Here is a 24,467-nt window from a genome sequence, read left to right as displayed (position 1 = left end):
TGGAACAAAACACTTATTCTAAGCCAAGTTTTAATCAGCATGTTCTAGAAGTAGCATACATTTTCTAGATCCTGGTGAACTGCTGTTTGTTAGGATTGGGGGACGGCGGTGATAAGAAAGTGATTCCATAATTTGTTTTTTTGTTGTTCTACCATAAATTTCGTTTTTTCATATCCTACCCTATCCCTGATTGTTTATTCACAAATGAGATATAATCAGTTTGTTAAATTCATGAAGTCGGAACATAGTTTATTTAGTTATTTTTAAAAAATATTTTATTTATTCATTTAATTTTGGCTGCGTCGGGTCTTAGTTGCGGCATGCAGGATCTTTCCTTGCGGTGCCGGGGCTTCTCTCTAGTTGTGGCGTGCGGGCTTAGTTGAGGATCTTACCCGTGTAAGATCCAGGGATCAAACCCGTATCCCTTGCACTGGAAGGCGGATTCTTAACCATTGGACCACCAGGGAAGTCCCAAAGTCAGAACATAGTTTAAATTGTTGTTGTGACTTTTTTTTCTCCTAAATGATCTAAAACAGATGAGATATCATTTCCCATCTACCCATGAGGCTACGATGATATCTGCAATATTTTGTGCTTGGACGTGGGAAGTGGGGCTTCTGCCTGTCTTTGAAATTTGGTCTGTCATCCACTTTAGAGCTAATCTTGAATCATTAAGATGAGCAGGTTTGGAGAATTCCCTGGTGGTCCAGTGGTTAGGACTCCATGCTTCCACTGTAGTGGGCACAGGTTCGATCTCTGGTCGGGGAACTAAGATCCTGCGTGCTGTACGGCCGTGCAACACACACACACACACACACATGCCCCCACACACAAATAGATACGCAGGTTTTGTTTTGCTTCATCTGGACCGTGTGAAGGAGGGGACTGGGCTGGGTCTGGGGGCTGAATAGAGGGAGAGCCCACAGAACAGGATCCCCTTGTCAGAGGTCACTTCATTCCACGCAGAGTCGGGGTGACTGGGTTGCAGACAGTTGTACAGCTATTTGGAGATGATGTGTGTGGGTGACACTGGTTTGTTGAGCCAAGGCTTGGAGCAGTAGCTCTGCATGGAGAGGGCTCGTGCTGGCCACTTAGCAAAGCCGGTCTGGCAGGTCTCCTGTGCGTGTGTCCATGTGCTTCGATGGGTGTTTGATCCCCATGGCAACCCATGGAGGCAGGATGTCCATTATCTTCATAATCAACCTAATTGACTGATGATATCTCTGCACCTCAGAGAAACAACTGACTTGTCCAAAAAGAGCCGGATAGCAGGACATCAGCACCAGAACCTCCCCTTCCCAAAATCCGAATGTCCGGAGCCTGAAGCCATAGGCCTGACTCAAATCTTTAAAGTCGGGGCTTCCCTGGTGACGCAGTGGTTGAGAGTCCGACTGCCGATGCAGGGGACACGGGTTCGTGCCCCAGTCTGGGAAGATCCCACATGCCGCGGAGCGGCTGGGCCCGTGAGCCATGGCCGCTGAGCCTGCGCGTCTGGAGCCTGTGCTCCGCAACGGGAGAGGCCACAGCAGTGAGAGGCCCGCGTACCGCAAAAAAAAAAAAAACAAAAACAAAAAAAAACTTTAAAGCCACTGTTACTCTGTCTTTCTGAGCCTTTTTCCCAATCTGTAAAATGAGGGTGATGCATCAGTATGAGATGAGATTAGATAAAAAGAGGTGATGTGCCAGCCCAGCATGCGGTGATTAGTAAATAATGGTTTACTATGGTTCTAGCTCACCCACCATCATGGCTCCTGCACCTCCCTCGCTCCAGCCCTTGTGCCCTTGCTGTAGCCCGGACCACACCCTGCCAACACGTGTGCCTCTGGGCTTCTGCTTCTCTTGCTCCAATCTCCCATCCTCGTCCTCATGGGGAAGTAAATCGCTCCCTGCCCAGGTTTCCTAGAGAAAGGTCTTCGTACCTTCGGGGGAGACCTCAGAGCTGCAGGACCCAGAGCCGGGAGGCTCTCCTACTCCCTCCTCAGGCTTCTGACCTGTTTTACGCAAGGTGCCTGTGCAAGGTCACCACGGGGTGCTGGCAGAGTGGGGGCTGGGACCCAGGTCTCACATTGCTCAGGCCACGCAGGACCACGTTGCACGTGCATGACCTGCCAGCCTGCTCCACGTGGCCTAACTCCACGGCTGAGGTGCTCGGTCCGTCCTGGCCCTTCCTCTCCTTTTACTTCGGGCCCCCGCCCAACCCCAGCCGGCCAGTCTCAGGAGATGACCTCAGCTCCCTCTTCACCTAGAACACAGTGCTGTCTGGAGGGAACTCCCTCCACTTCCCGCCCTGCCCCCGCTTCAGGCTTATCTTCCTCCCCACCCGTCCTCCTGACTTCCCTCCTGGCTTCAGAGGCCGTGTCTATCCCATGGTGGGGCAGGGCCAGCCTGTCCACCTGGGCTCCGAGCCCATCCCTGGCATCACCCTCCTCCCCCAGGATCTCACGCTGTCTTTATTCAGCCTCCACCCCACTTTTAGTATCTATTCTTTCCTTTCAGTCTACAAACATGATTGGTTGCTCTTGGTTTTTTAGGAAAAAGATAAATCACAAACAATCCCCCCCGACCGCTCCCCTGACCCCCCCATTTATCTTGTGCCCCACTCCCTTCCTCAGTCAAACTTCTCCAAAGCCTGGTCTCTAATCACTGTCTCCGCTTCCTCACCTCTCAGACGCCCCTACCTAGCAGGTCTGGCCTTGGCCCCCACACCTCCCTGCCACGAGAACCCTCTCATAGATGCCATTGACATGTCCAGCCCTTAGCCTTCGGGACCCCGGTGTTAGCACAGAGCCTCTTTCTTTGGCCTCGTAGACCTTCTTCCCTGGTGTTCTCCCACCTTTCTGACAAACCCTCCTTTTATCCCCCGGGAGACTTGGACTTTCCCAGGGTCTCATCCTCTCTGAAGCTCAACCCCCCCGCTCTGTACACCTCCACATGCCCACCCTCTAGTCCACTCCAGCTCTGGCCACTCCCCCGACCATCAAGCTTCCCACGGGGCCAGTGGTTGACATCTCCTCCTAGTGGTCCCCTGGGCCCCTCAGACCAGCTGCGCCACCGTGACTTTGTCTCTGCCCTTATCTTTCTCTGGCTTTGTCTCCGTCAGCCTACGGCACCCATATCCCCCTGGGTACCTAATCCAGGAACCTTATCTTCCACTCTTTGCTTCAATCCCCATAGCCAATCAAACAAGTAAAATACATATTACAAATGTTATTATTAATGACATTTAGTACGTTCATGATGTTGTGCAAACATCACCTCTGTCTAGCTCCAGAACATTTTCTTCATCCCAAAAAACAAGTCCTTTTGCAAACACTAAATATTTCTCAAGTCCACCCCTTCCCCTCAGCACCACTGCATCTGCCTGAGCAGAGGCTGCATCAGCTTTCACCTGAACCATCGTCCAGGTTGTTACAGGCCTCCAGTCTCTCCTCCAGCTCACAGTGATCTTTCTAAAGCTCCAGTGTCATCCTGTTACTGCCTCCCCGGCAAAACCCTCAGGACAGGGCCCAGCTTGTCAGCATAGTGGGCAAGGCTCTCTGTTCTGCCCCCTCCTACCTGGCCCCCTGGACCCTCCAGCCTCATACCCTGTCTCCTGTAACCACCGGCACCCAGAATGCATTGATTTCTCATGTCTCTGTGCCGTGGTACATGCTGTTCTCCTGCCCCGAGCACCCCACCACCCTTTCCTGTCCTGGTCCAAGGCTCAGTTCAGGGGTCACTTCCTTCAGGCTTCCCTTGGCCTCTCCTGGGCAACCCTTCCTCCTGGTGCTTACATGATTGTACTCCAGCCTGGGTCTGGAGTCCCCACCAGCCTGCACAGTTTAGGACAGCAGGGATGCTTTCTTATTCACCTTGTAATCCCAGCACCTGACACAGGTGCTCAAGAAATGTCTCACTGAAAGGGACTCAAACTGAACTTGGAGGTACTTGAGATTCAGATGAGCTGGGTCAGCACACTCCATGCTGAGCACTGCAGTTCATCAGAGCCTCCATGCTTCATGGCTCCCTGGATTTTCCTGACAAGGATGGGGGGCCCCTCCTTCTCTACCCACTCCCCCCTTTCTTTCTGAGTCATTTCCAGGTTGAGGGCCGAGTGGCTGGCTGAGTCATGATGTCTCATCTTCCCTGGAGCATCAGCATCCGCTGACGGGTAGCCTGAGGTAGAGGGAAACAGGTCCCTTTGTTTTAGAATTTGGGGATTTGGCGCTGTGGTCCCTAGGTGCCTTATCTGTGCTGTGGTGACTTTGTTACTTGGATCGTCTCCATCAGCCCCTCATCTCTCCAGGTTGAAAAGATCTGGCCTCTTTAGGTTATTCTACAACCCTGTCCTTCCGTTACAGTTCTGCACATTTTGTGTCCTGTCTCCAAAGAAACGCATACTTGTATATAATCAGAGGTGATTCATGGGCCCCCTGACACCCATCTGTGAACCTCCGGGAGGCCCGGGTTGTAGCAATCACTCTATCGTGTAAATAGTGAGACCTACACACAGGTCTCACTACTGGCTGTTCCTGGAAAGTTTATTCACAAAGAGGATAATATTTTCCATATTATCTTAATAATCAGGTAGAGATTTTTTTTGAATTTTTGAATTTTATATTTTTTTATACAGCAGGTTCTTATTAGTTATCCATTTTATACATATTAGTGTATACATGTCAATCCCAATCTCCCAATTCATCACACCACCACCAGCCCCCCGCCACTTTCCCCCCTTGGTGTCTATACATTTGTTCTCTACATCAGTCAGGTAGAGATATTTGAAGGTTGGGTGGTGTGTTTGTTATCTATTGCTCCTTAACAAATTATCCAAAACTTAGTGGCTTAAGATAACAATTTATTATCTCACAGTTTCTGAGGGTCAGGAAACTGGGAATGGCTTAGTTGGGTGGTTCTGACTCAGGGTTTGTCAGGAGATGGCAGATAAAATGTTGGTCAGGGTTACAGTTATCTGAGGGCTTGTCTGACGCTGGGGAATCTGCTTTTAAGCCCACTCATGAGGCTGTTCCTCACCATGTGGGCCTCTCCAGAGGGGTGCTCATGACATGGCAGCTGGCTTTGTCCAGAGTGAATGATCCCAGAAAAGGAAAGAGTGACCAAGATGAAAGTTGCAATGTCTTTTATAAACTAATCTCAAAAGTCACCTACTGGCACTTCTGCTGTATTGTTGGTCATAAGACCAACCCTGGTCTGATGTGGGAAAGGACCATATGTGGGTGTGATAGCAGAAGGCAAGGCTCACGGGGGCACATCTTGAAGGCTGGATACCAGAAGGGTGGTGGTCATGGTGATAAAATCTAGGCTGCTGTTCTGTTGCATCAAGTCAATGAGCTGGGATCCGTATCTTGAATAATTTTTTTTAATATATATATATATATATTTATTTATTTATTTATGGCTGCATTGGGTCTTCGTTGCTGCGTGTGGGCTTTCTCTAGTTTCAGCGAGCAGGGGCTACTCTTCATTGCGGTGCACTCAGGCTTCTCACTGCAGTGGCTTCTCTTGGTGTGGAGCATGGGCTCTAGGTGCATGAGCTTCAATAGTTGTGGCACACGGGCTCAGTAGTTGTGGCTCACGGGCTCTAGAGCGCAGGCTCAGTAGTTGTGGCACATGGGCTTAGTTGCTCTGCTGCATGTGGGATCTTCCCGGACCAGGGCTCGAACCCCTGTCCCCTGCATCGGCAGGGGGATCCTTAACCACTGCACCGCCAAGGAAGCCCTGTATCTTGAATAATTTTAAAAAATGCTTTTCCTTCTCCTGTCCTGCCTTCTTTTTTTTTTTTTTTTTTTTTTTAATTCTTTTGGCCGCACCGCACAGCATGTGGGATCTTAGTTCCCCGACCAGGGATCGAACCCGTACCCCCTGCAGTGGGACTGCGGAGTCCTAACCACTGGACTGTCAGGGAAATCCCATGTCCTGCCTTCCTTTCTTCTTCCTTGTCTGCTCCCGCTGGCCATGGAAGTGTGTGGTTCCTACCAGGGAATCAGCTGCGTTAATTTATTAAGCAGATGTATATTAGATTTGCTTAGAAAAGCAAGGTAGGCGGAAGCGTCTTGTGCTAGTGCACATCATCCTCTCTAAAAAATTGCTACCTGATGCTTTAGCCAAGTTTGCTTTAAAATTGTTAAACAGTGGTAGAGCTCCCTAGGGATGGTCGGTAGGAGACCCAGGCAGGGCTGGCGCTGAGGCTAGAAGGCCTGGAATAGGGAAGAACTGTGAAATGCAGACTATGAGCCCTAGGTGGGCAGAAACTGTGCCAATCTTACCCTTCTCTGAACCCCCAGTACTGGGTGCAGTGCCTGGCACAGAGACGCCCCCTTCAATGTCTGCTGAATGAATGGTGCTGAGGAAGCAGGAAGGAGGTGTCAGTCAGGGGCCAGGCATCGGGCAATACAAACCTGCCCCTTCAGTGCTCTCAGCCACCTTGGTTCCATCATTGTTCAAGATTAAAATACCAGGGAACGCAAGTATTAGTGTTCCTACTTTATAGGAGGAGAGGTGGTAGCCTGGAGAGGTTAAGTAACTCCCAGTGACACCCAGCTAATGACTGTGGGATCAGGGGTTGGGACCGGTGTGCCTGACTTGCTTTCTTCCTGTACCTAGTTCTGTGTCCCAGTCTGGGGTGTACCAGCCATGGGTATGCATTTCATTCAGCATGATGACACTAAAGTAGCCCAACACAGTGGGATGACTAACACCGGGAGTCTGGAGAAGTTTCTGTAATTCACCTGGGAAATTAAAAAATTGTTTGTTTTTTTTCTGAAAAAATTGACTAGAAATATGATTTCAAGAAAGACTTTTAGAGACCTCAAGACTCAAGAGCTGGTATTATATCTGTGACTGACAGAATCTAGCTAACATTTTGCAGGCAATTCATCTGTGCCAGGAACTGTGCTCCAAGAACTTAAACTCAGGTTCTCATTTACACTTACTGTTATTATGTCCATTCTATGGATAAACAAACTGAGGCTCAGAGAAGCTCAGTAACTTACTAAAAGCCACACAGTTTGTGAGCAGAGATGGGATTTGGCCCAGGAAGTCTGACTCTGCACTCATCTTCTGCTCTTTACCATCTCCTGATAGAATCACTGTACTAAACAGCAGGGCGTAAAGTGAAGAAGGAGGTACTGAAGGAATAGGGAGACTTGCCTGTCCCTACCTGGGAAGGGGACGTGTTAATCGATGGGAAACTAAACATGGTTCAAAGAAACTTCTGCTCCGAGAGCTCCCCCAGCAAGCTCCTCAGACCAGGAGCTAGTAAGGAATACAGAAAGACAGAAAAGGGAATTCTAAAGATTACTGCTGTAAGAAATAAATTTAAACAATCATCTTGTTTCGTCTCATGACTAATCAGATGCCATTCTTTGTTAAATTAATTGCTCAGAAGAAAAGGCACAAGGATGGATTGTTGTATTCCGTTTAAAACCTGAGACATATTATAGACAAGTTAAATGCTAAGGTGTTCAAAAACAGTTTGACGTTATTAAAAGAGAAAGAAAGACGATTTTTTGCCAGTATCTCTGGCCAGCCACCTTGCTATACCTTTTTTTGTTTGTAAAATGATTTGAGACCACTTATAAAAAAATATGTATTATTGTTCAATAGGATAAAATAAATAAGGAAATCAGAATGAGAGGAAAATATGGCAGTCAGATAAAACGGTGACTCTTTTAGCACAGAAAAATGCATCCCAAAGGTTGCTAGAGGTAAAATTTGGGGCTTATACTTTTTAGCAGCCAGAGCAAAAACGGGAAGCAAGATGCATGAGAAAAAGTGGTTTCAAGTTCTCATCCATCTGGTGAGGCTTCTGACTTCATCAGCTAGAAAACACCAGTTGAGACTGTGCTAGTTTGTTCAGGCGGGGGTGGGTGGGTGGAGTGGGGTTGGGGGAACAGTTCCTGGACGTGAGCATGTGATTTCGGAATGGTGGTAGCTATCATTTATCAAGCAATTACCGTGTACCAGGCACTGGTATACCCAGGAAATCACTGGGTAATTTCCTGCTCCTCTTCTGTAAGTCTTACAACAACTTACTATGTAGGTATTATAACCCCATTTTATAGATGAGAAAGTTGAGCTCAGAGAGGTTAATCACCCAAGGTCACACAGTAAGTGATGAGCCAGGACTTGAACGTTTGTCTGCTTGAATCCTATGCTCTCTCCAGGGGCCACCATGTGGCAGCTCACAGGCTGCATACATCTTATGGACATGTTTTATTTGTCACACTCCGAAGACTGCCACCTTGTCATGGTGGGAATATGAGCAGCTTAGTATCAGCTGCCTCGTGCTTGACCCGCCACACACAGTCACTACTCACCTGGGACCCCTGGAAACTATACTGCGTGGATGTGATGATACCAATCTGATGGGGTGACGTTGTTTCTGAGATAACAGGTGTGTCTGCTCTCCTTGCCTTGGCCTTTAGCTTTCACCATCAACAGCATCCAGATGCAGATCCTGCCGAAGCAGGAGGTGCACAACGGGGAGAACCTGACCCTGCAGTGCGTCGTGGATGTTAGCACCACCTCGAGTGTCAAGCCTCAGCACCAGGTGCTGTTCTATAAGGATGACGTGCTGTTTCACAACGTCTCCTCCATGGAGAACACAGAGAGTTATTTTATCGCCCAAGCCCGGGTCTATGACGCAGGGACATATAAATGCACTGTGATCCTGAACAACAAGGAGAAAACGACTGCGGAGTACCAGGTGTTGGTGAGAGGTGAGTCCCTGGAATGGAACACAGCTCAGGCAGGTGAAGCGTGAACACATGCAGGAGCCAGAATGGTGACTGACTGAGTCATAACGCCGGACCTACCTGCCTGGCCATCATCCGTCTCACTCATCTGCCTGACATTTTCCTAACCTGGAAATGCAGGCATTAGACATGCTCCCAGTACACCAGGCTTTTCCTCACCTCCATGCCTTTGCATGTGCTCTTTTCTCTCCCTGGAATACCCTCTTCATCTCATCTCCTCGTGAACTATTTCTCCTTCAACACTCAACTCAGTGATCTCTTCTCTGACACTTTCCCAAACAAAACTGATCTCTCCCATGGTCCCAGTCCTTACAGCTTTTATGCTCTCTCTGCCTTCAGTGGTATTTGTATCAAGGTCATGGGGCTGAGTGTTGACTCTGGATTCTGCAGTCACTCTGCCTAGATTCCAATCTGGACAAGTCCTTAACCTCTCTACACTTTAAAATTCTCATCAGTAAAATGGAGATAATAATACTAACGAGCTCAGGAAGTTATTGAGAGGATTAAAAGATATCCTGTTAGTAAAGAGCTTAGTGCAATTTCCAGCACATAATGAGTTTCCAATAAGCCGCAATTACTATTTCACTCGATATTGCAACTTTCTCACATATCTGTCTGCCCTTCTGGATTATGACATCCTGAGGGAAGAGATGGTGTTTGGTCTATTTTTGTATCTCAAACAAACAAACAAAAATCTGGCTCATAGTAGGCACTCAATAAATGACTGTGGAATAAACAGTTGAAAACAGCAAGTAGAAATAGAGATGGAAAAACAAGAGAAATATCATTGTGGGAAATTTGGGTCATAGAGTTCCATCCATCCATTCATTCATTGATTTACTCCTTCAAGAAGCATGTCCCAAGGCTGCAAGTCAGGAAAAAAAAAATAGATACTATACATGAAAATGCATCAGACAGGTCCTAGCTCTGGACGCAGTTACAGTCCTGTGGGGAAGAGAGACAAGTAAACAAATCATTGAGGTCCAACGGTCATCTGATCTGAGCGCCTTGGGAGCACAGCGGTGGGAGGAAACAATTCTGCCTAGTGAAGTTAGGGACGGCTTCCTGGAAGAAGGGACGCTGGGTCCAGATATAGAAGATCGTGTGGGAATTTGCTTGATGGTGAAGTGGGACAGAGAAAAGGGATGTAGCATAAGAGTGAAAGCGCAGAGGCTGAGAAAGAGGTTGCCAACCCAGCAGAGTGCCCCTCGGTCAAATTCTCCGACCTCCTGAAGACAGGTCTTCATGTCCTGTCTCTAAAATAGAGATCACTGGGAATCTGCGTGTACCCTTGAAGCTTGCTTTGTGTTTTTTTTTTTTTTTTATATAAATTTATTTATTTATTTTGGGCTGCATTGAGTCTTCGTTGCTGCGCATGGGCTTTCTCAAGTTGCGGTGAGCGTGGGCTACTCTTCATTGCTGTGGGGTGGCTTCTCTTGTTGCGGAGCATGGACTCTAGGTGCACGGGCTTCAGTAGTTGTGGCTCATGGGCTCAGTAGTTGTGGCTTGCGGACTCTAGGCGTGCAGGCTCAGTAGTTGTGGCACACGGGCTTAGTTGCTCCACAGCATGTGGGATCTTCCGGGGACCAGGGCTCAAGCCCATGTCCCCTGCATTGGCAGGCGGATTCTTAACCACTGAGCCACCAGGGAAGTCCCGGTTGTTTTGTTTTGAGGATTAAATGGGTAGCAGATGAAGCCTTCTTAATGATGGGGTGTTGGATGAATGAATGGCCCGTCGTGTGCGAGATGCTTGCCCAGACCATCCTTAGAAAGAAATAACCCTTTCATCAAACAAGAAGCAGGAAGAACCAGTGGGCAAGTGTTTGGGGGCGTTTTCCGTTCAAAAGTATACAACCTCTGGCCACCTTCCCGTCAGGCTTTGAGGCTCACACGGGAGAACGTGACTGCCTCACCCCCCAGGCCAGTTCCTCCCTGGGTGTCCTCTGGTCTGTCGGGGCACAGCTGGCCAGACATCCCTTTGTGTCACCAGGGGCAACAGCCACAGGGATGCAGACCAGCCCTCCTCCATCTCCACTGCAGACAGGGGAGGAGCCAACAGGTCCAGGTATTCACGTTAGTGATGAGGAAAGATTGGCAGGCCAAGAGTTTGGGAAATGTACGTTGAAAAGAAATGCGCTGGCAAACTTGGATGATTTAATGGATACAGTGTGTGAATTCAGCCCTGTGCCTCCTTGACAGCTGCTGACATAACTGTCATTTCTGCACTTTTGAGCTCACTTCTGTGATCAGAATAGTCATTCATACTATCATTACCTCCAGTAATAAGAAATACCACTTATCAGGCCCTCATGAGATAAACAGTTCTAAGTGCTTTACACATGTTTTCCTCCTGCAATTGCACTGGCAGATAAGCCTGGTCCCTCCCATGTACAGGTGTGGCTGCTGGTGCTCGGAGAGGTTGGGTGGACTGGTCCCATAGAAGGCAGAGCCAGAATGAGAACCAAGATCTATCTGACTCCACAGTTGGCCTGTCCAACTCTTGATTATTATGATAGGGTTTTGAAGTAGACCAAAGGCAATTCATTCATTCATCAACCATTTATCGAGTGCCCACTCTGAGCCAGGCTGAGGACCCAACCATGAATAAGACATGACCCCGTCCCTTGCGGACCTCGTGTGGGGCAGGGAAACACCTTTTCAAACAGCTGCCACCAGAAGTAACAGCAGTGGTGAGAACACAGTACAGATCTCCTTCCCAAGAGGACAGCCCTCCATCTCTGACCTGGGTGGGTCAAGAAAAATGGTTCATGAGTCTTAGGTGACTGGGGGAGGTGGCACATCCAGGAAGAGGCAGTTTTAGGATACAAGCAAGTCTGTCTGACTCCAAGGTGGAATTCATGATCCCCAGACCACGGGGCCTGGATGGGACATCTAGTCTCTGCCAGGCTCTCCTGGCTCCCCCGAATCTGACCTTGGCTCATCACCCATTGTATTTTCCCCTCCAGCCCTTCCTTGGCTCCGGATGGCCCTCCTGAAAAGCCACTCCTATCACTTGGCACAAGCAGATCCCCATGCACATGTGCGCCCTGAAATGCCTGTCCTTAGCCCTCATCCCACCTCATGTGTCCAAATAACCCCCTCCCTTCAAGATTCCTCTCAGGCCCTATTCCTTTCTAGGATCTTCTCTGATCCCCCCAGGCAAAGAGGGCCTCCTCCTTTCCCGACTGCTTCGTCACTCACTGTCTCTATGACACACTCTGGTGCTTAGTTATTTTCAGCTTTGCTTTTTGAACTGAGAGGCCACGCCTCCCTCCTCTCCCCTGGCCCTCCAACCTCTGGCTCTGGAGTCACACAGACCTGGAGTCGAGTCTCAGCTCTGGGGCTTGACGGCTGTGAGCTTTTGGATGAGTCTTGAACCTCTCTGAGTATTACCTTCTTCATCTGTAAAATGGGCATACTTTTCTCTTTCCTGCCCACCCAAGAGTTTTATTATGAGAATTAGAAAATCGGGTCATGGATATAAAGTCAATCCTAGCTTGTGGTAGGCATTCAATAAATTATAACAACAATCACAATAATATCCATAAATACTGGCTGTTTTGTTTTGTTTTTAACTGTATCAGTTGGGATGATTGCCTTCCCAATGGAGTTATAAACATTGAAAGCACCAACCACATCTTAAACATATTTTATATTTTTCAAATATAAAATATACCGTACCTGGTACGGTGCTGGAAACATACTCGCTCAATAATTACCTGGTAGGTAGCACTGAGGTTCTGGGAACAAAACAAAAGAACCCTCCGATGGCTCAGCCACAGTGACTCAGCTGAGGGATGCTTGTGCCACTGGAGCAAACATACTAACGGACTTTCTCTTCCCCCAAAGGAGTGTCCGATCCCAGGGTGACGCTGGACAAGAAGGAGGTCATAGAAGGCGGGGTCGTGATGGTCAACTGCTCTGTCCCGGAGGAAAAGGCTCCAATACATTTCACAATTGAAAAATTCGAACTAAATGTAAAAGGCGTCAAGCAAAAAAGAGAAAAAACTTCCCAGAACCAGAATTTTGTGACGCTGAAATTCACAGTTGAGGAGCAAGACCATGCTATATGGTTCCAATGTCAAGCTAGGATCGTTTCCGGAACCCACGTGGAGCCCTCTAGATCCATCAGGAGTGAACTGGTCACCGTGAGGGGTCAGAGTCCTACTCTCCTTTTTATCATTCTTCTGGTTTGCTGGTTTGGTCTGGGGAGAGAGAGCCCAGAATTGGAAAGGGGATGGGGCCTTCTGGCTGGACCGCTGTCTCAAGACTGCTCTTCATCACTTTATGTTTTTCAAACTTTTTGACTGTGACACAGTTAAAAAAATATATATATACATATATATTTCCTAACAACACTTAACCTTAATATATGATGCGTTTTGCTATTTTTCTTTCTGTTCTCTTTCAGTTTTTTAAAGCACTGGCCTTGACTCCCTGACATGATGCCTTGTGTGACCTGCAGTTTGGAAACCATGGCTTTAAGCCACTGAGGATCAGACACCAGGAAGTAGGGTCTGGAGGGGATCCAGAGGGAAGGGGGGCCAGGTCCTCAGCCTTTGCCGCCCAGGTTTTTTTTTTTTTTTTTTAATTTATTTATTTTGGCTGCGCTGGGTCTTAGTTGCAGCACGCGGGATCTTTTTTAGTTGCGACATGCGGACTTTTAGTTGCGGCATGCGTGCGGGATCTAGTTCCCTGACCAGGGATCGGACCTGGGCCCCCCTGCATTGAGAGCGTGGAGTCTCACCCACTGGACCCCCAGGGAAGTCCCTCTGCCTCCCACATTTGATGAGGGACTCCACTCTTCTACCCGCCCTTCCATCCCCAAGACATTGGACAAATAGGAAACAAATGAGGTGACCTGAGAAATGCTCTCAGGAGAGAAAGGCAACAGCAGAGGGGAGCCTGGGTGTCAGTGTCCAGGACAGAGAGCTCAGAGCTCCAGGTTTGGCAACGAGCAGCTCCCGGTGACCTGAGAGGGAAGCAGTTGTGAAGCAGGGAGGAATCAGGAGAAGGCACAGTCTACTGCAGAGAGCCGCAAATGTATTCGGGATAGGAGCCCTAAAGCTTATCATAAACGACCCTCTGCTTTTGGTACCTTACTTCACTTCTGCCCATTGTGTATGCATAATACTTTATTTTGTGTATATATTTACTATATAGTATTATGTATATATAATATATAGTATTTTTTATATACGATATGTTTCTTATTATAATACGTGGTGTGGGTTAAATTTTCAGAAAATATGGTACTATATAAAGTATAAAGTGACAGTCTTCATAGTAAGTACCACTACTCAGAGAAAACCCTTGTGTGGTCTTCTAGACTTGTTCTGCTCATTCATCACGTACACACACAATTTTTGCTTGTTTTTACAAAAAAAAAGGACCAGTCAAACATTCTATCTTATAACTTCTTTTTAACAACCATAACATATATGGACTTTTGTCCATATCAAGAAATATAGATCTTTATCATTTTAGTGGCAACTTGGAATCCTGTGCCCTAATATATTTGCCTCGTTTTCTATTGATGGACATTTAGGTATTTCCCCACGTTTTTGCTATTAAGACAATCTTGCTTATACTTATAACTTATACATACTTATACCTTCTGTACTTTCGTGAGTATTTTATTATTATTTATTGGTCAAATTGCGGATTCAAATGTTTTGTGCATTTTCAGTATTGAAAGATATCGCCAAAGTGCTCCTCCAAATGGATGAACATTTCCATCAAAAGTGTTCCATTTTCTGGGCCTCCCTGGTGGCGCAGTGGTTGAGAGTCCGCCTGCCGATGCAGGGGATACGGGTTCGTGCCCCGGTCTGGGAGGATCCCATATGCCGCGGAGCGGCTGGGCCCGTGAGCCATGGCCGCTGAGCCTGCGCGTCCGGAGCCTGTGCTCCACAACGGGAGAGGCCACAACAGTGAGAGGCCCGCGTACGGCAAAAAAAAAAAAAAAAGTGTTCCATTTTCCCACATCCTCACCAACACAGAATATTATCAATGTTTTGTTATTTTTGGCAATCTGATTGAGGTGCAGTGATATATCATTGCTGTGATTTGTATTTCTTTGGTCTTCCGTGAGGTTGAGTATGCTTTTTATGTTTATTGGTCTGTTACATGTCCGCCCCCATAAACTGCCTGTTCATACACACTTTGCCCATATTTACCACTTCTGGTTGATTGGTTTGAGCCCTTTATAAATTAAAGGAATGTGCTCTTTGTCAGGTACTATGCAAATATTTTACTCAGTTTGTCATGTGTCCTATTTTTTATTTCCATGAAGAAGCTTTTAATCTTTAGTTAATCAAATTTATGCATCTTTTGGGAATTCCCTGGCTGTCTAGTGGTTAGGACTCAGCACTTTCACTGCCATAGGCCCAGGTTCGATCCCTGGTCTGGGAATTAAGATTCTACAAGCTGCACAGCACAGCCAAAAAAAAAAAAAAAAACTATGCCTCTTTTTTCCTTACGGTATCCAGTTCTGTGATTCACACCTAAAGTTCCTCCACACTCCAAGATTATTAAAGAAAAAATGCACCTATGTTTTCTTTTACTGTTTCTGTGCTTTAATGGTTTTTTTTCTTCTGCATTTAGATCTCTGGTGCATCTGGAGTTAGTTAGACGCTCTCTCTTTTTGACTTTTACTCAGGAAAAGACTTTTTTTTAATTATACCTTTTTATGGTGAATTTAAATGACTTTACAGTAAAAAAAAATAATATTAAAGTATTATATTACTCTGAATTCACTTTTGACATTTTTTAATGTTCTTATCTGCATTTTACATAGTTGTAATCTGTGTACATACTCCCTTACGCACTGCTGTTTTTCTGGTGGGAGCAAAGGCCTGGCCCTATTTCTCTCACCATCTCCTGAAGATCCGACACCCTGATATCTTACCCATATTTTATTAAAGCAGTGTTTTTCAAACTGCATGAGTCATGAAATCAATTTAGTCTGTCACAACCAGTATTTTTAAAAAAGAGGTAGAATAGATTAGAAATCACTTTTGGGAGGCATACGGTTATTTAAATATGCATTTCCACGAAGCTGCACTTTGGAAAGCGATGGAATATCTAGGCTGAAATGCCAGAGGCCCATGAAATGGTGTGATAATTACCTAGGAAATCCTTGTTGGGCAGGGGGAGAGTCTGTTTGTCACTGCTGTGATTATTTCTGAGGTCATTTGAAGAAAGTTCTGTAGATGAGATCTAGGGAAGATGGTTTGGCCTTCTGGAAGCTCAAGAAAGTTAGAGAACTGAAGTTAAGAAGAAGGCTGAAGATGCAAGAATGAGCGAGAGGGGAGGGAGCATCAAAGCAGCCTAGGCTAAGGTTTTTGAGAGGAAAGGTTGAATTTTTTTAATTAATAAGGAAAAACTGTGGTTGGTATGAAAAAGAACAGAAAAGGGGAGGGAAGTGCCTTTCCCCCTCACCCAGGTTTGAACCTGAATCCAACCAGCTTGTCCTCTTCTTGTAGAATCCTTCTCTAATCCCAAGTTCCACATCAGCCCCAAGGGAACGATCATAGAAGGGGATGATCTCCACATCAAGTGCACCATTCAAGTGACGCACCTGGCCCAGTCATTTCCGGAAATCATAATCCAGAAGGACAAGGTGATTGTAGCACACAGCAGGCACGGCAACGAGGCTGTGTACTCAGTGATGGCCATGGTGGAGCACAACGGCAACTACACGTGCAAAGTGGAAGCCAGCCGCATATCCAAGGTCAGCAGCATCGTGGTCAACATAACAGGTAGGGCTGCTGCTGGAGGGTGTCGGCATATGGCGGGCTCAAGAAGCTGCTGTGCTGAAATCCAGGATGGACAGTGAAAGCTGACCCTTCTGCTCCTGCTGGTCTGAATGAATGTGCTCAGGCAGGGCCATGGTGCTGGTGGGGAAAAGTCAGTACAGAGCAAGTAAACCATTCACTGTGGTGATTGAGGGTGCAGGTTGTGGCATCAGATCCCAACCCGGGCACTCAGTACCTCTGTGACCTTGGGTGCGTTATTGACCTTCTCCTTGCCACAACTCTGAGATGGGGATAATGACAGCCCTCTAGGACTCTTACAAGGACCAAATGACATCACCCTGCCATAAAGGGCCGCATATAGAGTAAGCACTCGGTGAAATATTTGTCAGCTGGTGTTTCTATTATTACATCACGTTTTTCTTTCCTCTGTGCCAAATACTATGCTAGATCCCTGTATCCATGTGCAGGTCCTATGACAGGGTCAGGAATGAGAAAGCATTACTAAACTCAAAACTACTAGTCCCAGTTCCTCTTTGTTGAATACTGTGTGCCTGGTTTACATATATTTTCATTTCAAGTTCACAACTGTAGTATAAGGTAAGAATTATGATTCTGGCTTTATGGAGGTGGAAGCTGAAGCTGAGAGGTTAGGTCACTCACCCAGCAATTAGAGGGCTGCCAAGTGGCAGAGCAAGGGTCACCCCCAGGCCTGTTAGAGTTCCAAACCCATGTACCTAAAAGTTCCCTTGGACTCCTTCCTCCTTTTCCTGGCTTTACTTTTCCAAAAGTACTCTACCTTGGGAATTCCCTGATGGTCCAGTGGTTAGGACTTGGCCCTTTCACTGCTGGGGCCCAGGTTTGATCCCTGGTTGGGGAGCAAAGATCACATAAGCCGTGTGGCCTCTGCCTCTTCCCGCGTACTGTATGTATCCAGGCACTAGAATGTAAGCTGATGAGGGCAGGAACATTATCTATTTTATCCAGTGCTATATTCTTAACACCTAGAACAGTGCCTGGCACATACTAGGCATTCAATACCTATTTGTTGGATGAACAGATGAGCATTGGATAACAGTGTTTCAGAGACAGAGAGAGTCAGCACTTCTTGGTTCCCAAGTGAAAGTGTTCATTCATTCATCATTTGTTCACTCATTTACTGAAAGCCTCCTCTGTGTGAAGCACAGAGTGTATAGTCACAGTGACAGTCACCAGTATCATAGGTAGGCTGCCAACTACCCAACTAGGTGATTGGCATGTGTTGGACCCTGCTAGCAATTTAGTTTATTATTGAGAATGACAGATGTTTTGACGGCACATATTTTTCACTGATAAAATATAATTATCTCATTAGACAACAGTATTCAGTTCAACATATATTGAGCACCTTCTGTATGCTGGGCAACTTTTGGGGGATAGGGAGCTGCCTAAGGCCAAGCTTTGCCTTTGAAGAATTCACAGACATAAATAGATCATGAGAATGCAATGCAATGAACAACTACATTAAAGGGATGGGTGTACTGCTGTGGGAGCTGCAGGGACCACGTGACAAACACATGGGCCGTTTCACCAGTTAGAGCAGCACCCCGACCCCTCAGGCCAGCCTACTTGAGGGAAACATAAAGCATCTTTGGACCATAAGATACTATTGTTGTAGCTGATACCCCACATCCAGAAGTCCAAGTCATGCGGGGTATACAAGTCAACCAGATGAGTCTCCCTGGCCCAAGAAAGCAGAGTGTTAGACTCGGCTCACCTTTCCCATCCCCTCAGCCTGGTGCTCTGTGGTCCTGTTCCACGTAGAGCTGCCGGAGCCATGCCAGGGCTGGCAGGCAACACCCCCACGTTCAAGTGCTGCAAGCCGTTGGACATGGCTCCAGGCCCACTTACGCATCTGGTTTTCCACTCCTCTGTTGCTATCAAGCCTCACTGTAAGTGGCTGTATATAGTGATGTTGGAGAATCACAATAATTTTGTGAACAAAAAAATCATTGAATTAGTAATTTGTCTTTGGATTGAAAGTGGGTTTCCTTCACCCCTCACTGTTCACCTTTTCAGACCCAATCTGCCACCAAGTGCTGCCAGGACTCTCAACTCTGCCCTGTCATCTTGTCTCTACAATCACACCCTAACTCTGGCCCTCACACCAGGATGGTTGCAGGGGTTCCCCAAGCATCTCTGCTCCCATTCATCCTTCAGCCAACCTGTAGGAGAAGCACCTATTCGACATCATTATTCAGGGGCTTAGCCGCCTTCACCTTGACTCCACCCGCTTCCAAACATCCCATCCCGCTCTGCCTGGAACATCCTTTCCCCTTAGCCACTGGAAAACCTCTGTTGTCCTTAAAGACCAAGCCTCACATCTCCCTCTAGGCTCCCCCAGGCAGAGTCCCATGGTCACACCTCAGTCCCCATCACACTCTTCTCCTGTCTTCACGTCAACCGTCACTATAAAGATTTAGCATCCTTCTCCACCGCCCTGGGTGAGCTCTTGAAAGGCCAGGTCTGTGGCTCTATTCATCTGACAACATTGATACTTAGCACAGAGCCTGGCACATTGTAGGAACTCAGTAAATATTTGTTCAGTGAGTGAACAAAAGACCCATCCTTGTTAACCCCCATGATGGTCCAGCTGGTCTGTTTACGTTACCCCCTTTACAAACAGACATTCCCTGACAACATTGTATTCCTAATTCTAAACCACTGTGCACCCACCCTAGCAAGCTGTTTTATATTTTTTGCATTTTTGTTTACATGTTTTTTATTTATTTATTTATTTATTTATTTATTTTATTTATTTTTTTTTTTTTTTGCTGTACGCGGGCCTCTCACTGCTGTGGCCTCTCCCGTTGTGGAGCACAGGCTCCGGACGTGCAGGCTCAGCGGCCATGGCTCGCGGGCCCAGCCGCTCCGCGGCATGTGGGATCTTCCGGGACTGGGGCACGAACCCGTGTCCCCTGCATCGGCAGGCGGACTCTCAACCACTGCGCCACCAGGGAAGCCCTATTTATTTATTTTTAAATAAATTTATGTATTTATTATTTATTTTTGGCCGCATTGGGTCTTCGTTGCTGTGCACGGGCTTTTCTCTAGTTGCAGAGAGCAGGGGCTACTACTGCAAACACTATCTGAATCACCCGCTAGGCTTAAGAACTTTGGAGTCAAGGACTGTTTCTTTTTCATTGCTGTCTCTCCTATGCCAAGCACAGAGATAGCCTGAAATAAATACCTGGGGAATGAAATGAGTGAGTGGATGAATAAATGAGTGAATGTCTGAGTCATTACTTGCTGCATTACAAGTTGCAAAATTTTTCTAATCCATGTCTGTGAAATAAATTGGATTAACGAGGGAGGCAAACCTGCCATTGGAATCCCAGGTGAAAAATGAACCCTGGCTCTTCAATTGTGTGATCATCAGATACATGAGAAGCAAAGGAAAACTTTGTGTAGGAAGTTGGGAAATGGTTCTGTCAAAATCAGCTGGGCCGAAGGCCTCTCCATAAACGGGTTTTCGGGCCAGTATCCAGAAACATCTCACCCCATTCCCACTCACTGTTTTTTTTTCAGAGCTGTTTTCCAAGCCAAAGCTGGAATCTTCCGCCACACGTCTGGATCAGGGGGAAGGCCTGAACCTGTGGTGCTCCATCCCAGGAGCACCTCCAGCCAACTTCACCATCCAGAAGGGAGACATGGTTGTGTCGCAGACTCAAAATTTCACTAAGATAGCCTCAGAGTGGGACAGTGGGACATACACCTGCATCGCGGGCATTGGCAAGGTGGTCAAGAGTAGCAACGCGGTCCAGATAGCTGTGTGTGGTGAGTACGTCCTCACTGGCTCTGAGGGTTTGGGACTGAATGGGAGAAAGGGAATTTTTTGCCAGGCGCCACCCTCTCTGTTCTGAAGGCGGTTCAGACTGAGGCGGGGTAAGAACTCGGGGGAAAGAGGGAGGAGTGGAAACGAGAGACCAAACAGCAGCAAGTGGGGATTTCTGCTCAGAGTACAGGAGAGAGACATCAAGGAAAATGTCGTTGGCAAAAGTCACGTTCATGGCTTTGTTGTGGCTTTATGCTGATGGTGTGGCCTCTGCATCGGCAAGATTCTGCTGCTTGAACAGGCAGCCACCCAAAGGGTCAGGGAGGAAACACTGCCTAGTCGACACTAAACTTTAAGATCTAAGTTCCAGTTTTGGATCCCTATCCTGGCTCACCCGAAGGGCTAGGACTCCCAGTGGGCAGAAGTAGGTACTTGGACCACCCAGAGCTGGGCTTCTTAGACTTGAATGTGCATGCAAAACCGGTGATAGCACAGGTCAGGACGGGGCCAGGTTTTGTATCTCTCACCAGTGCCCTGGGGATGCTGGTGCTGCTGGGCCCTGGACCACACTTTGAGTAGCGGGGTTCTAAATGGATGTGGAACACCAGGCAAGCTGTCACTGTCACTGTTCTTACTCAGTCATGATCCTTCAGTTTAGCCTTCAGTTTAAATCCAGCCAAGATTTTAGTCTCAGCCGAAGCAGGATTTTAGCAGTCATCTACCTCACAAGGAAATAATGTAAGAGACAAATGTGGGTCATTCCATTGTAATTCTTTTTGTTGTTGTAGTTCTTGGGAGGAGGTCGTTTCATTTTATTAGCTTTATAAATAAGCTAATTTTAAAATAATAACCTAGTATAATTCTTGTTTCTGAGGCATGAAATTTACTATCAGGAGAGGCTGAGGCACTGAGAATTTGTTTTAAAATATATTCTGTCTGGGTACTTGTATTTTTAAATATTTTTCTTGTGTCTTTTCTCAATACAAAAAAAAAGATATGAATGTGTGTGTATGTGCACATAAGATATGTGAAAATATATGCATATATTTAGGGGGATGTAATGTTCTTCCTGAATTTGTGTCATCCTTTTTTGTTTATATTATTCTCTTTCCCTCTCCCTCCTCAAGAATCTTAAGGGAGTTCTCCAAAGGTAGATAAGGCAGGCAGGCATTTTAAATTCGAGTAATGACAGAGAAAGCCAAGCCCAGAGTTTGGAGAAGGAATCCCTTAGGCTGGATGTTTTGCTTCAGATTGTTTCTCTCTCTCTGTTCTAGAAATGCTTTCCAAGCCCAGTATTTTTCATGACTCCAGGTCTGAGGTGATAAAAGGACAGACCATAGAAGTCAGTTGTCAATCCATAAACGGAACCTCACCCATTTTTTATCAGCTTTCAAAAGCAAGTAAGACTTTGGCGAGTCAGACCATGGGCTCCAATGAGCCCGCAATATTCAAAGATAACCCAACGAAAGATGTAGAATACCGTTGCATCGCAGATAATTGCCATTCCCATACCAAACTGGTCAGCGAACTTCTGCAGGTCAAGGTGATAGGTAAGTCATGTGGGAAGAAGAATCCATGTGGGACTGGGGCTTTAGTTCACATTTTCAAAGGTTTGGGGTGGACAAGAGAAGTGGGTGGTACTTGTGCAAAGTCCATGAACATGACATGTGGCAAAGCAGACCAAGGCCCGAGTAAATGGAGCCAGAAAATATCTGGGGGTTATCAGTGTGGCCAGTGTCATCCTTTTTCAGAACCTTTCAAGTGAACTGCTGAAATTATAAGCGTAAAGTGTCCCAAGTTGAGGAAGCACAAAAGTTGTGCTTTGGGGCTCCCTTAGCATTTGCTCATGTTTAGATGAACTGACAGTCTTCTCTGAGAATTGTAGACCAGAGCTCTTCTCTACCATGGACGCTCGGCGGGGCAAATTCTGTTATGTGTGGAACCCACAGCAGTCAGAGCTTCAGGCTAGCAGTCACTAGGACTCTCATACTCAAGAGAAATATACCATTGTCCTGAGATGGATAGTTTTCCTCAAGCCTCTGTCTTGTACCTTTCCACAGGACTTAGGAGTGCCCATTACTTGCATCTCTGAGACGTTCTGCATCTTGTTGTAAAAAGCTTAAAAAGGCTTCCTCTTCATCCTCCTCCTTTTTGTTTAATAACTGCTTGTCTACACATGCCATGTGAACATCTTGAGTTGGACAACAGTTTCTCCTACTATTTTTTTTGGGGGGTGGGGCATGCCGTGTGGCTTGCGGGATCTCAGTTCCCCGACCAGGGATTGAACCCATGCCCTCTGCAGTGAAAGCCCGGAACCCTAACTACTAGGCCACTAGGGAACTCCCTGATTCCTCCTACTATTAATGTATAGCCTAAGAGAAACAATACTTTTCAAATTAACATCAATATATATTAAGCCTCTCATGCCATAGAGCATACAAAAAAAGAAGACATATTCTTTGTTTTCAATGATATAATGACAGGATATAAACAATGATATAAACACAGGATCTCCTGATTAAATAGTGAAGAAACATTTTAATATATTTGAATAACAGTGCAAAGAAATATAGAAACAAATGTTACCAGGCAACCCATGTTTAATTGTCACACGAACTCTCCTTACAATGATGGTGATAGGAATTTAAGGCATGAAAGATATCATCTAGCTTGAGTGGGAAGAGCTGGGTCAGGAGCCAGGGTTCAACAGTGGGTGGGCAGAGAGGGCTAGAGATGGTCCCCAGCCTAGTCAAATAGGTGATCAAAAGGCTCCAGGGAGCAGCTCTAAAGGCTGTGGGTAAGTCAGATGCCTGGAAAGAAAGATTGGGAATGGAGAGTCGTTGGATATAAACTGGTAGAGTAACTGAGCCTAACTGTGAAAGGCATCAGCTGCCAGCCTTAGGCATTGGGGATTTGTCCTGTGTGCAGTGAGGAGCCAGAAGAGAGAAGGAGGGCATGCTGAGAATGGGGTCTTGGGAAGATTAACCTGCTGGTCCCGTCAGTTAGAAGGAGCGGAGACTTCAGACCTTACAATACCTTAAGAAGCTAACGTAGAAGCCCATGTGAAACTCTTGGTTTGAAGTGAGTCAGTATTAGTGGCTAATATTTACTGAGCTCTGACCACATGTCCAACCCCGTGTGAAGTTTGTTAGTAAATTATTCCCATTCATACTTACAACAGCCATGTAAGCCCCATGTTAATATCATCCTTATTTTACGATGAGGCAACTAGGGCTTAAGATAAACAGCTGGTGGGCAGTAGGGTCGGGAACTGAGGCCAGGCAGTCTGGCTCCTGAGCCTGGCCTGCCACCACCCCCTTGTGCTTCACAAGAACACAGGCTGTCAGGTCAGGCTGCACCCTCCAGGAGTCTGCTCTTGTGCTTGACCCCCACCATCCCATCCCAGGCCTGGTGCTCCCTCTCAGCAGCTCCATGGTCTTGGCCACGCCCTGCACTCACAAGAGGGTGATTCATAAATCAGATGCCGGTCTGCTGATTGGTTCATTCTGACACTAGCAGGAACATACTTGGGAAGACAGTTTAGCATCAGAATTTTAATGGTTGCACATGGAGTGAAAGGGTCTGTCTATAGGAGCAAGATGAGTTCTTCTTGGATCTGCTGGGAATGACAGGCTGGCAGGGCTTCTCAGTGGAAATGTGCAGGTAAAAGTCAAGACTTGGAATTCAGGGGAGTAACCTGGACTAGAGCTATATATCTAGGCATTAAATGCCATAAGTTTATGTGTTAAATTCGCAAATAGAAGCTATAATGTAGATGAAATCACCAAAGACGAGAATGGAGACGGCAAACTGAGGACTGAATTTTGCAGAAAGTCCACATTTAAGGGGCAAACAGAAGAAAAAATGGTAAATAAAGAGGTAGTGGCAGGCGAGGAGGTAAGAGAATCAGAGTGTGAGGCTTCACAGAAGCCCAGGGAAAGCTGAGTTCCAAAGGAAGGGCTGGGTGACAGGTGAGAGCTGTAGGGAGGCCAAGGATGGGAAGACGGAAGGAACATCTACCATGGATTGGACCTGCAGGGAACTCAGGGATGAGTTAGTCAGGGGTCAGGTCATCTGTGAGTTTCTTCAAAACCAGAGATACAGAGCAGTTTCAGAAGCAGAGGGATAGAAGTCAGGTTTCCA

The 24,467-nt window shown here is 46.7% G+C and overlaps 1 protein-coding gene across 1 annotated transcript in view; it reads left to right on the top strand.

Moving 5' to 3' along the window:
- The window catches only part of PECAM1 (platelet and endothelial cell adhesion molecule 1), a 38,140-nt gene that overhangs the window by 320 nt on the left and 13,353 nt on the right, over positions 1-24,467 (top strand). The window contains exons 3-7 of the mRNA XM_060081505.1: positions 8,427-8,720; positions 12,606-12,911; positions 16,241-16,516; positions 20,078-20,326; positions 21,599-21,874. Coding sequence (XP_059937488.1) covers positions 8,427-8,720; positions 12,606-12,911; positions 16,241-16,516; positions 20,078-20,326; positions 21,599-21,874 — 1,401 coding nt within the window. The remainder of the gene's footprint in view (positions 1-8,426; positions 8,721-12,605; positions 12,912-16,240; positions 16,517-20,077; positions 20,327-21,598; positions 21,875-24,467) is intronic.

Source organism: Mesoplodon densirostris, chromosome 18 (genome assembly GCF_025265405.1).
Source record: "Mesoplodon densirostris isolate mMesDen1 chromosome 18, mMesDen1 primary haplotype, whole genome shotgun sequence".
Classification (NCBI taxonomy): Eukaryota; Metazoa; Chordata; class Mammalia; order Artiodactyla; family Ziphiidae; genus Mesoplodon; species Mesoplodon densirostris.
This window is presented reverse-complemented; position numbering and strand designations above follow the sequence as displayed.